This window comes from Callospermophilus lateralis, chromosome 6 (assembly GCF_048772815.1).
Source record: "Callospermophilus lateralis isolate mCalLat2 chromosome 6, mCalLat2.hap1, whole genome shotgun sequence".
Lineage (NCBI taxonomy): Eukaryota > Metazoa > Chordata > Mammalia > Rodentia > Sciuridae > Callospermophilus > Callospermophilus lateralis.
In genome coordinates, this window is record NC_135310.1 from 10,691,503 (window position 1) to 10,705,239 (window position 13,737).

General features: G+C 45.3%; 1 protein-coding gene across 2 annotated transcripts in view; it reads right to left on the reverse strand.

Annotated features, from left to right (window-relative positions):
- Positions 1-11,785, reverse strand: part of Zdhhc14 (zDHHC palmitoyltransferase 14) — a 254,567-nt gene extending 242,782 nt beyond the window's left edge. For both annotated transcript variants that reach the window (XM_076859408.2, XM_076859407.2), the window contains exon 1: positions 10,691-11,785. In XM_076859408.2, the coding sequence (XP_076715523.1) occupies positions 10,691-10,935 (245 nt within the window). In that variant the 5' untranslated portion in view covers positions 10,936-11,785. The remainder of the gene's footprint in view (positions 1-10,690) is intronic.
- Between the last annotated feature and the right edge of the window lie 1,952 nt (positions 11,786-13,737).

Genomic DNA, 13,737 nt, shown 5'->3' on the forward strand with positions numbered 1-13,737 from the left:
GGAGTTTAGATTAAAGAAAAAATAAAGAATAAGCTGAACATATCTACAGAAATCAAATATTATACTAATAAAAATGAATTACACATATATGCAACATACAAATGAATCTGAGAAACATAATATTAAGTTAAAAAATTCACAAGAAGAAAGTTGTGATTGCAATCACTCCTACACAAGAACGAGTCAGATTAGCTACAAAAGCATAGCCTTTAAAATCTGTCAGGGAGCCAAAAATGCAAAGAAGCCTAGATATGGCAAAGCCTTTCTCAGGAGAAAAAGGCCATCAAATGCTTCCGTCCCCAGTGAAGCAGTGGGAAGGATCAGAACATCAGAGACAGCAATGAATAAGCCCGCTAAACTTTCAACCAGCATCAGGAACCATGGGGGACTTCCAAATAGATCAGAATTCCAAGGATTCTTGGCCACAGAGTCGGTGTGTGCCACCAGCCACCAAGAGAGTTGAAAGACATCTGATCAAGGCCTATGTCATAAAGGGTTAGAGCATAAAACTGAGAATGTCACTCTCTAGACACTCCAGACCACTGAAGTGGGCCTCCAAACCTGTGCAGAGCAGCCAGTAGAGATGTCCTGAGTTTCAGAAAGCCAAGGCCAGATTGAAAGTAAAGATAACTCCCTGGTGACCCAAAAAGCTGGCAGTCAGGCTGAAAAGCAGAGAGAAATCATTTACAGTTCAGAAAACTGGTGCTGGGCTAGAAAGCATAAAGAAATCTTTAGTTTGTCCAATGCTCAGAACTCAAGCCCTGTAAAAAGAAAATTCCAATTCTGCCCTTAAAACATCTAAAGCCAGTGATGGAATGAATCTAAATAAAGCTTCCCCCAAACCCACACCCATTTCAGTTATAAACTGAGCATTCCTCATAGAAAAATCCCAAATTCAAAAGGTTCCAAAAAACAAAACTTTTGAGTGCCATCATGATGCCATGAAGAAGATTCCACACCTGACCTCATAAGATGGGTGGCAATCAAAATGCAGGCAAACTAGAAATATTATACAAAATTTCCTTCAGGTTATGTGTGGAAGGTGCATATGAAACATAAACCAATTCTGTGTTTTGGTTTCATGTTCAAGATATCTCATTAAGTATATACACAATTCCAAAATTTGAAAAATAAATAAGATTCAAAACACTTCTAGTCTCAAGCATTTTAGATAAGAGATACTCAACTTGTACAAATCTGATTGACTCAGCCCACATACCAGAGACCTGAAAACATCTTAAATTACTACAGTTTCTATAATTCTTTTACACACAGTGTCTGGCATTCAATAAAAAATGATGAGGCAATGGTTGGGGTTGTGGCTCAGGGGTAGAGCATTCACCTAGCATGTGTGAGGCACTGAATTTGATCCTCAGAACCACATATAAATAAAAGATACTGTGTCCATCTACAACTAAAATTAAAAAAAAAACACGATTAAAAAAATTTAATGATGAAGCATGCAAAAAAGGAAGAAAATATAGCCCACAGTCAAGAGAAGAAATAGGAAAAAAATTAGATTCACATAAGATAAGATGTTAGGATTATTAAGCAAGAATTTTAAAATAACTACCAAAAAATATGACAAAGGATGTAGTAGAAAATATGGACATGAACAGATAAATATTTTCAGCACAGGACAGGAAACTATAAATTTTAAATTTTTTCAGTGTAGAAATGTTCAAAATATAAAAAATATAAGAAAATTTATCAAAAATGACTTAACATAGAAAGGATCCATAAATCTGAAGACTAATAGGAATTACCTAAACTGAAACACAAAGAGAAAAAAATTTTAAAAAAACATATGAAATAAAATAACTAATACATCTGGGACTATATAAAATGGTTTTGTATAAAAGTAATCAGAGTTCCAGGAAAGGAAAGATAAGGGGATAAAAGAAATGTTTGAAGAAATAATGGATGAAAAATTTCCCAACCTGATGAAAGATATTAACCCACAGATCCAAGAACCTCAGCAAACTCCAACAGGGTAAATATGGAGAATGTCACACATAGGCACATCATACTTCAACTGTGAAAAAAAGAAAAAGAAAAAAATGAGCTAGAGAAATATCACACATTATATATAGGAAAGAAATTCTAAAAAATAACAGCTATTTTCTCATCCAAAAAAAAAAAAAAAAAAAGCCAGAAGACAACTGGCCAACATCATCAAACTGTCAGCACAGAAGTCTATATTCACTGAAAATATCCTTTAAGATGACAGCAAAATAAATATTTTCAGAAAAAGCAAAAGCTAAGAGAATTTGTCACCAGCAACTCCACAGACAAGAAATGCAGGGTAAAAAGCACTTTAAGCCAAGTGTGGTAGTGCACCCCTGAAATCCCAGGGACTCAGGAAGCTGAGGATCACAGTTTGAGGCTAGCTTGGGCAACTTAGTAAGACCCTGTCTCAAGGGAAAAAGGGGGGCTGCAAATGTAGCCCAGTGGTAGAATGCCCCTCATTCAATCCCCAGTCCCAAGTCCAGGGTTTTGGTGGTGGTGCACCTTAAGCCAAAAAGAAATGATACAGTGAGTACCCAAAATTGCGAATATGTGAAGATAAATATGAAAAGCCCATTTTAACTGTTAGATATTTTATAAATGTACATATGTATGCATGTTTTATGTGTGTATATATGTATGTTATATTTTATATCTGGATGTATGTCATGTTTTAAAATATCTGTATCTCTTATATTTTATTTATTTGTTTGTTTCTTTTAAATAGTATTGACTACTTAGAAATAACATTACTGGCTTTATAGTACATATAGATATAAAATCTAGAACAATGAGAGTACAAAGGATGGGAAAAAGTAAGGAAATCAAAATGTTTCATGTTTCTTACATTATTCTTTAAGTACAACACTGTTACTTGGAGATAGAATATAATTGGTTAAAGTTGCAAATTGTGATCTCTTAAGCAACTACTAAAAATAGCACAAAGAAACATTCAAAACTTTTTTAAAGAATATAAAAATACACAGTTCATTTAAAAGAAGGCAGAAGATAGAAAAGAAAAACAAAATGCATATTAGATAAATAGAAAACAAATGCCAAAGCGATCAACATAAACCCAACTATATTGAGACAAGTGGCAAATTTTGAATATGGAATATTCTATTCATGTTCCTTCCTGAAATTGATCCTGGTATTGTGCTTATATAAGAGAATATTCTTTTTATTAAGAATTACATGTGGAAGTATTAGGACAAGAAGGGTCATGATGTCTGAAACTTATTCTTCAATGGCTCAGGGAGAAGATATAACAAATAGCAAAACAAGGGAAAGAACAATGATGATAGAAACATATCAACAACCAATGAATCTAAGGGGCAGACAAGAATTCTATGAATTATTCTTGCAACTGTTCTAGAACTCTGAAATCATTTCAAACTAAAAAGTTGTTACATCTGAAGAATTAAATGTATTCAGTGTGATGCTCTTTTGTTAAGTAGATACTAAATCAATGTTAGCATTTTAAAAAAAGATTACATATGGCATGTCACTCTATTTATAAAGAAAAAAATAAACCAAACTAAACAACCTATCATTTGAGAATGCATAAATGCAAAACCCTTGAGGAGAAAATAAAAAGGTGTAATAATGATTGACGAGGCTCAGTCTGTGATGGCCGCAGGGTAGGAGGGCTGTTGGACCTGGGTAGCAGCAGTGAGGGTATGAAGAGATTCAAAATGCTGCTACTATTTTTGCACCACAAAGAAATGATATATGTTTAAGGAGATAAATGTGCTTACCCTGAGTTGAACATTACAAAATGTTTATATGAACAGAAACATCACTTAGCACCGCATAAATATGTATAATTTTATGTATCAATTAAAATTTTTTAATGAAGAAAGCAGTGATATTAATTGGTTATTGGACTGAATAGTAGTTTCATGAATGTTCTTTATAGTATTTTATTTAAGAACTTGTACCAAATACTATATAAAATACTCTACATGAATTAATGTACTTTTTAAAGGTAAAAATTGAGGCAATAGAAGATCATCTGGTTTATAAAGATGAGTTTGAATTAGGGCTGGCCTTCATATCTAGAGAAGAGCCAAACAAGAGCTATAAGATGGACCCCACCTTTACCAGAACTAGTGCATATTTCATTAGACCCAGTTCCTGGATGTAACTTATTTAAGTATCTATTGACCACCAATGCCTTTTGCCTTCCTAACAAAATGAGCTACAAAAGAATGAAGCACTTCCTTGAAATCCTTAATTTAAATTCTCTGGCTAAGACATAATAACTCTGCCATGAATAAATTATGTGCAACATTGTACTGCAAAAGAAAAAATCTCCAGGATATGCAGATATGACCCATTAAATAATTAACCATCACTCTATTTTAGGGACCTCCAGGAGTCCTTCCTGCATAATACGGGATCACTTCCCACTAGTTGGGAAATAATGCAATAAAAACGGGAGTGGTCGATAATATCCTTGAGAGCTTTATTTGATCAATTCGAGTGTCTAAAGTCAGAATCCATAAAACTGAAAATTATTCTAGGTGCTGATGGTTGTTCACTAACATCTCTCCCAATCCTGCTCTGCCCCCCTCCCCGCCCAATATATATATATATCACAGATTGCTTTGTTTGCCTAAAACATTTAGGTCAAAAATAAAGAAACACTACAAAGAAGTCTTGGTTAGCCAAGTGAATCCCAACCCTACTACTAGTTTTCCAAGTATCTAAGAAAGTCTCTCTCCTTGTCTTCAATTAACACACTTGAAAAGGGATGTTGCTTTATTCTGAATCCAGAAGAATTATACAGAATAGTCATAGTTTGTAAGGCAAATGTGTTCCACAGACATGATTAATGATAAATTTTATTAATGTCCCCAACTTTACAATTAACCATTAAACAAAAAATATTTATTGAGGGTCAGGGGTGATCAGGTTCTAATCTAACGACTACAGATATGGTAGTGGACAAACAAGGAGTCTCAGCCTCCAGGGTCTAACCCATATTGACCTCCTACACAAATGAATGGGCAAGTGCCTTCATGCCATTACTAAGGCTTTGTTCATTGTTGTTTGTTTTGCAGCACTAGGGATTGAACCCATGTTAGGCAAGCATTTGACCCCTGAGGTACAACCCTCACTTTTTTTTTTTTTTTTTTTTTGAGACAGATCTTGCTAAGTTACAGAGGCTGGCCTTGAACTTGTGATTCTCCTGCCTCAGCCTCCCAGGCAGCTGGGATTACAGGAGTACACCACTAATAAGGTTTCAAAGTCACCTAAAATCCTTGTGGGTTATAGCTGTCCTTGGAGCCATGACTGTGCTAACTGCAATGCGCCTTGGTAAGGTCTGGAGAGTCATCTACCACCATCTGTATCTGCCCCATGCTGTTCTACTGTGCACAGCATGGCCACTGTTTGGCCAAAAGAACGTGGGACACTTTGCAGACATGTTTTCCTGGGGTGGTGGAGACCTGGATACAGTTCTGCAGAGGAGAGTTGATGAAATGGAGTCCTTAAATGTTATAAGGGCAGCACACAACAGATTCATTATTATGGAAATGACACTTGCATTTATGGGAGACAGCACCCGAAGCTACCATTTCAATGTCAAATGGCCTCAAAGAGGCGTGCATTAAAGGCTTGGTCTCGGGTGGGGCATTGGAAGGTGGTGAACCTTTTGGAGGTGAGGCTCCACTGGAGGCTCTTAGTCTTTGGGGGTGTGCCCTCAAAGGGGATTGTGAGACCCTGACCCCTTCCTTTTCCTCTTTTGCTTCCTGAATTGAACAGTTTTCTTCCCCACGTTTCCACCATGGCCATTCTGCCTGTCCACAGCCACCTAAGAGCAACGGGTCCACCAAATCAGAGACTGAAAGCTCTAAAACCAGGAGCCAAGAAAGACCTTTTTTCATTGTAAGCTAATTATCTCTAGTATATTGTTGTAATGACAGAAACATGACTAACAGACAGAGTTCTTCTGTTACAAGGGCAGCACCTTCTACTAGATTATAAAAGTTACCCCCTCCATGACAGTGACTTCATCATAGCAAATGACATTTTTGTTTACCAGTGATAGTCCCAAGCTCTATCTTCAAGACCAAGAATGCTACAGATTCACGATGTTCATCCTTTATTTCAGAGTGGAATAACTAAATTGAAAAATCAAAGAAAGGAAAGGAAGAAGAGAAGGAAAGGAGGAAGGAACAGAGAGAAAGAAAAAACATAAGGGTTTTTTTTTTGCGGGGTGGGGAAGGGGTACCTGGGATTGAACTCAGGGGCACTCCACCACTGAGCCACATCCCAGCCCTACTTTGTATTTTATTAGAGACAGGGTCTCATTCAGCTGCTTAGCGCCTCGCTAAATTGCTGAGTCTGGCTTTGAACTCCAGATCCTCCTCCCTCCTCCCTATTCTAACTCAATCCTCCGCCTCCCAAGCTGCTGGGATTACAGGCATGGGCCACTGTGCGTGGCAACATAAGGTTGTTTTTTTGTTTGTTTGTTTGTTTGTTTGTCTGTTTGTTTTCATCATCAATGGATTCCTAGCAATGAGAAATTTGAGAATGTTTCCAAATTCTCACATTTGAGCAGCAATAACACATTGGAACTGTCCAAAGTGACAGCACAGAATTGGGTGCCATGGTCACACCCTTGACCTAGGCAGGCCCCCTGCACCTTCTTTCTGCCTCTGTGATCAAGAGACTGTAAAATTTCAATATTTCAGAACCAAAGCCTTTTTAATTTAAAAATTCCAGTTATCAAGAAAAGTAGGCTGTGAGAGAGAGATTGAAGAGAGAAAGAGAGAGGGAGGGAGAGAGGTGAAGAAACTGATGGTGTTCGCTGATCTTTCCAAATCCTGGTTCTGGAGTCTTTCATGAGGCTTAATACCTTCAGGAGCAGTGAAGTGTGTGGCCTGCCGTCCGCTCCCTTCCCTCAAACGCTATGAAAAGCCCTCACCTCTCGGTGGTGCTCCACAGGCTGAATGAAGGTGGCACAGGTGGGCAGTCCTGGGCTGCCTGAGACAGGGTGTGTTCCAGCTGCTCACACCTGGCAGCCTTCTCTACTGCCTCCACAATTCAGGGACGGTGGCTCCAAAAATGAAGATGAAACCCAGGGTCTGGATCAGCGCAGTTCCCCAGGCCCCTCAGGACTCCACTCTGCAGGGGCAGGACCTAGGACACGGCTTCACACAGGCTCCTGGGCTGTGCGACAGTCTTTTTTTTTTTAATGAGTGACTGCACAGCTCCCATTTTTTTGGCCGTAACATGCTCTCAATCACTCTCACTGTTCCTTATTAACCTACATATTCCCTTCCCTTGAAAGGCTCTCAGAAAAGGGCAGTCAGGACTTCTAGGTGTACTCTGATGATATTTACCACTTACTGAGCAGTTGCTATATACTGGGCAATGCACTAAGTATGCTTTTTCATTTAATTGTCACAACATTTAAAAGTAGACATTATCAATCCCCTTTTATAGCTTGGGAAAACGGAGGCTAAAAAGACAAACCATTTGCCAGGGGTCATACTGTTGGGATCTGCCTTTCCAAAAGCCCTGTCCTTAACCATGTCTACACCTGGGGGGCAGCACAGTGGGTCTGAAGGAGCACTTTGTGGGCAGGAGCCTTCCCACACCAGTGCCAGAATCTTGGTGATCATGGGACCTGTTCCAGCCACTCACTTCATCTCCCAGATGGGAATACAAATTTCTACCCTGCCTTTCTCCAGCAGTTGAAGAAGCATCAGCATCTGTTGCTGAGTTCCAATAAGTTCATTTCTCTCGAACAAACATGTCCATCTGCTCAAGATGACAATAAGAGGAGTGGTGAGAGAAGAGGTGCAGATAAGGAAGTTCAAAACTGAAGTTACAAGTTAGGTGTTTTTCTTCTCACATTTTTCATTTGTCTTCCTGGAAATGTTGGGGATGGGGTCAGATTATAGTGTTTGACAATGAAATTTCATTAACATTAAAAGCAATCAAAATACAAAATTGAACAAAGTTGGGGACCATGTAGTATGCACTCAATAAATAGTAGAGGTGGGCCAGAAGAAAGACAGGCAGGGAGCACCTAATGCCCATGTTTCCTGGGGATCTTATTTAATGATTAACCAGTTGGTCTTTCATTTCCTATGCAAGTGGCTAATTGGCTCTTTTGAGTGTCTAGCAAATTAATTTGGCCAAAGTGATTTAATTTCTTTCTGTCCTTAGCAATGAATAAAGAACTTAAAAGACAATGCTTGTGACAAAACAATTAAATGCAGTGACAAAGGGTCTTAGCAAGCCATAATATTCTGAAGTTTGAATTGACATGTGATTTTTCTCAACTGAAGCCCCATAGGATGGGGCTCCTATTTTCCCAATAGTTCCAATTGCCTGGTTGAAGCAACACCCATGAAGACCAATCTCTCTCTCTCTCTCTCTCTCTCTCTCTCTCTCTCTCACACACACACACACACACACACACACACACACACACACAGACTCCCACAAAGCTGATACAAAAATAATGCTGCAAATAGCACTCATAAAATCCCAGTGCATGTTCTATCCCTTTAGTCATAGCATGACACTGATGCAGAAGATCTGTGACAACCTGCAAGGGAGACTCTGGGGGAACTCTCAGAAAAAAAGCACACAGATCAAGAAATGAAAATGAATTTATGATGGTTTGGTTAGAAGCTATGTTTAAATTAAGAAAATAAAGATAGTAAGTACTAACTGGGATATGGGGGAGGGGCTAGCCATCCAGCAAGGATTTGGGTATATATAAAAAATTAAATATTCATCATCCTACACAAAACACACTTGTGGCTGAAGCTCGGCAACGCAGTCACAAAATCAACCAACTGCCTCCACTCTTAAAAATCCCTGAAAAGAGCAAAAATGCCAATACGGATCCATTCAAAACTTTTTGTTACTTTGGGAATATAGTGAATACAGCCCTACCACAGGCCCACCTGTAACCCAAGACACTGTTAGAGGGATGCGTGTCTCTGTTAGACACATAGCCTCACCATTCAGGTGGGTGGCAGTGGTCATTCTGCGTAGGATGCAAATATGTCAGGGACCTCTGTGGCCTTTCCTCCAGCTTCCATGGATCTGTAGGGACAAGAGGCTGGCTCTGGATGGGGACCCACAGAAGCAAGAGAGGGGGCACAAAGCATGCCTCCTTGCCACCCTGCACGCCCACTCCCTCCCTTGCCCTCTCATCACATGACTCGCACCAACTAATCTCAGCCATGAACACAGGGACTTTTCTAGGAAACACCTGGAAAATCCACCCAGTCAAAAACGCTGGAGAAATTGTGTGTGTGAGAAAGAATAGGGGGTGGGGGTAGCTTCCACCTGTGAACTCCCTCCTCTCCTATTCTAACTCAATCCTGTTAAAACTGTTCATCATAGCTCCGTGTTCAGAGAGAAAATGTTTCCCCTCGGAGAGTCTGAGGGTTCTGAGTGAAAAGCATTAACATTATCAAGAGACCATTCATTTCTGATTGAGACAGCATTTCCACTAGCAAAAGCCAGGCACAAGATCAAGCCCACTAATGCTTATCAAAGACAAAAGTAAACAACAAAAAGATTTTAATTAACTCTACCCAGCTGAAGCAGATGGAAACTGAAGGCATTGCATGCCCCTTAATAACCAGGTTATGGGAAGCTCAAAGAACTACCAATAAATACATTGCTTTTTCTTTTAAGTCTAGAGAGGGGAAATGACTACAACTTTCACTGAGCACAGCTATGGGGTATTACATAAGGAGCTGCATCCCAAATGCTGGACTCAATCACAGCAATTGAAACTGATTCAGAATATGGCTAAACTGCCTTACCTAATAACTATTAATAAATAAGAAGACCTTTCATTGGTGGGCAGGAAGATAGTTGCTACTGGCCAATTTGATTCCTGAAAAAGGCTCACATGTACTTTTTTTTCATATAAAATTCTCAAAATCCCAAAGTATTTTCTCTGGCATCAGAAGTTGCCATATCTGGTCACACTTTTCCAGGCCTACATGTTTACTTTCACCTGTTCCCAAACTGTTTATTTTGGACTTTTTAAAAATTGAAACTTCTTTGAAAGTGAAGAGTTTGGCAACCTCACAGGTAATCAGAACTCATTCATCCATAGTGAACAAGTAAGAAGAATGAAGGGGTGGGGGATGAAATTCTCCATTTAGGGTACACGGGGAGCCTACACTTTTAAACCTAAAATAACCGAGATTTCTTATTATTCCGCAAAGTTACATAGAAGATTTAGCCAACTGAGCTTAATGCCCCACATCTTATTAGCAAGGAGGAGGGGGGGGGGATCAAGTCTGCTTATTCCTGATTTAGAACTATCTCGGGAAACCTCCCTCCCATAGAGGCTGCCCCTGGGCTGGTGTACAGGTTCCCAAACTCGGTGGAGAGCGCCACGATTCAGTCACCAGCGGCCCCACCTGCCAGTCCCACCCTGCTTGGAGAGGAGCAAAGCCCGCCACCTCGTACAAGTGTCCCACTACCCTCTCCTCTGCTTCCGGGAGCCTGGCCCTGCACGGCAGCATTTCGGGGTACCGGAAATCAAACAGACCCTTAACAGAACAGGAGGGCGGGCGGGCTGCCATTATATAATAACATCGAGCCGATAAGACTTCTAGAAAACGAAAGTAGTCGGCGGAAGGGGGAGGAGAGAGGAATGGGGCAATGGGGAGCTGTCGCCGCCACTTACTCGAAGGCGAAGAAGAGTCCGCTAGTAACCAGGATGAGGATGAGCGTCAGGTAGAAGACGCCCGTCTGCCGGGCCATCATGATCCTCCCGTTGCAGAAGAACTTGTTTCTGCCCGGGAACACCTCCCATTTCCTCCGGGCCGCGATTTTCTTCTTCTTATGGGGCGACTCCATGGGGGAGGAGCTGTGGGTGCTGATCTGACTGTACTCGCAGTCTTTCATGGGCCCGCCGCCGCCGGGAGGCATCCACGAGGGCAGCCGGCTGGGGGCGCACACCCCCAGAAGCCCCCCGGCCGCGCGGGCCCCGCCGAGCCACGACCGCCGCCGGCCGCCCGGCCAGCCCCCGAGCCGCGGTGCCGCGACCCCTACACGGGCTCCCGGCTCGGCGACAACTTTGCCGAGGACACCCAGGTTAACCCCTCGGGGAGCCCAACTGTCATAGCAGAATCCGCTTTCGGCAGGGACGATGCTCGTCCGCAGCCCGCGGCAGCGGTCCTCCGTGGCTTCCAGCCCGCGTCCCGGGGCTCTGGGGCCCCGTGGGGCGCGGGGGATCGCCTGGCAGACCCCCCGGTCGCCGTGCGCCTGGTCGCGCGCTCGACCCCGCCGCCCCTGGGCCCCCGGCCGCGCCTCGGTTCCGGCACACCGACCCCGGAGCGCTGCGCCCCGAGGGGACACAAGGCGGCGGCCCCGGCGCCGGCTTCTTCAGGAGCCACTTCTGCGCCTCGGCCAGGTTTATTCTACTCCTTCCTCCCGGTGGCGGATCCTCCCAGGAGAGAGCGCTGCAAACTGGGCGGCAGCTCGCGGCACCGGCAACCCCTCCCAGGGGTGGGGACAGCCACGCACGTTATTCTGTCAGGATCGGCTCGGCAAGAGCCCCGGCGCTGCTCGCGCCGCGACCCCGCGTCGGCGCGCTCGGCAGCCGAGCCCGGTCCGCGGCCCGTGCGCAGGGCTCCCGGCGGAGGGTGGTGTCTGCGGCTCGCGGGCTGCGAGGCGGGGGACTCCCTGGCTTCCTACTGTTCAGAAGAGCCAGCCCCGGCGCTCCGAAGGCCCCCGGAGGGCCGTGGGGACACGGCCACAGACACTTGTTTGCAAGGCTCAGCCCCGGCGCGCGCGCGGCGCTCGGAACGGGTCCGCCTCCTCGCGGCCGGCTGGGCGGCGGCGCCCGCGCCTGGCCAGCCGTGCTCCTCCTCCAACTCCTCCTCCTGGCGGGCGAAGCCCCGGCACCGGCACGGCGGGGTCGCCGCCCCAGTCCCCTCCAGGCGGACGCCCTGGGCTCGGGGACCCGGCAGGCCCGGCGCAGCAGGCCTCGTTCCCCACGGCTTCGCCGAGGAGTGATCGGGCGCTGCGCCCCCGGCGCCGCCACGCCGTGCGCTCTCGGTGTCCGCCTGCAGGCTTCTCTCCTGGGTTATTGCCGGCAGCAACTGCTGCCTCGGGACACGCACGATCACACCGTCACTCGCAAACCCATTCTTGCAACTGCCGAGACCTGACGAGCCACGGCGCGGAGAGGTGACCCTCCCCGGCCTGCACCCCAGCCCCGCGCGCTTCCTCTTCCTCCCCATCGGGGCGCTTGGTCGAGTCGCCGGGGACTCTACTGGTGTCCCGGGAACGGGGTGGGGCGCCGGATGACAGGTCGGGGAGCGGCCGTCCGAGACAGGCCTGACTCTGGGCAGGACTGCGGGCGGGGGTCTCGAGGCCGAGCTTCCAAGGAAGGAGGAAAGAGAAGAGCCGAGGAGTCTGGGTCCCCTGGCACCGGCTAGGGCTTCCCTCCCATAGTAAAAGCCCCTTGGTGGCCAGGCTTTTGGGGTCGCTGCCTTCCGGCCCTTTCGCTCTCCACTTCTCCCCCACGGGCGCTCACAATTGGCTTGTTTTATTTCTCCCTCCTTTTCCCGGCGGACCCCCCTCACAAGCACTGGGACCGGGCGCCTGTCCGCTCCGCCCGCGCCTCCCTCCCAGGGGCCTGACAGCCCGGTGGCCGGCAGGCGCAGCCACCTGGCCGCACCGGTCCCAGGCGCCTGCGCGCTCACGCCCTCTAGGCTCTGCCGCGGGGTCCGAGCCCTGGCTGCAGCGGGAGCCCAAGCTAGGGTGAGCACGGTCCAGGGGCCACTGTGGAGAGCGAAAGCAGCAGGCGGGAACGCTCGATTTTCCGAGCCCCACTTTCCTTTCACAGCCCACTGGGATGTGTAGTTCCTCCTCTCGCTGTCCGGCTCCGAGAGGAAACAATGACTTTGGGACCAAAAAAACTACAAGTCCCTGCATCCCCCGCGAGGAGGGCGGGGGAGGCGCGGTGCTGGGCGTTCTGGCGCTCGGTGGTTGGAGATGGGAACCAACAAAGGGGAGGGTGGGGTCGGTGCCTTCTCTGTGCTGACCACCTTGTGCATTACACGTGTTCTTTGTCTGATCTTCACCACAACCCTGCTAGACACTATTGAACTTGCCCAACATCACAAAGCTCCCCGGTGGTAGAGATGGCATTGAACCCAGAGCTCTATTTTCCTGACAAAGCAAGCCTTTCGGAGCAGTGTCACAAGGAGAAGAGGTTAACTGTCCAAAAGAGAAAAAGAAATATAGCCAGTTTCGAAAAGCTTCCTGTGGTCTGGAAAAGGTGGTGGGAATGGCAATTAGAATATGACGCGAAATAACAGAGAGAGAGTTACCAATCAAAATGGAATTTACAGGGGTCCATTCCAAAGCAGATTAGAGTCCTGGGGGAATGGGTAGGCCCTTAAACACACGATCAGAATTAGTTTTCAATATTCTTTGACAGACAAACATATTACAGGGACAACTCTGTGGCTGCGTTGTTCTTGAAAATTCAACTGGCAGGTCTCTGACATTTCAAATGAAAGCTTTCATGTCCTTTAGCTGTGGGGATCAAGGAGGTGTCGTTCTACTTGTTGCCAGCATGTTTTCTCTGGGTGTCCGATTAATGTGCTAAATCCATTGTCTCCATGACTTTTAAAAGACTTCCATTCTGGGGTTGGGGATACAACTCAGTGGACTGGGGGCTTGCCTAGTGCCTAAGGCCTTGGGTTTGATTCCCAGCAA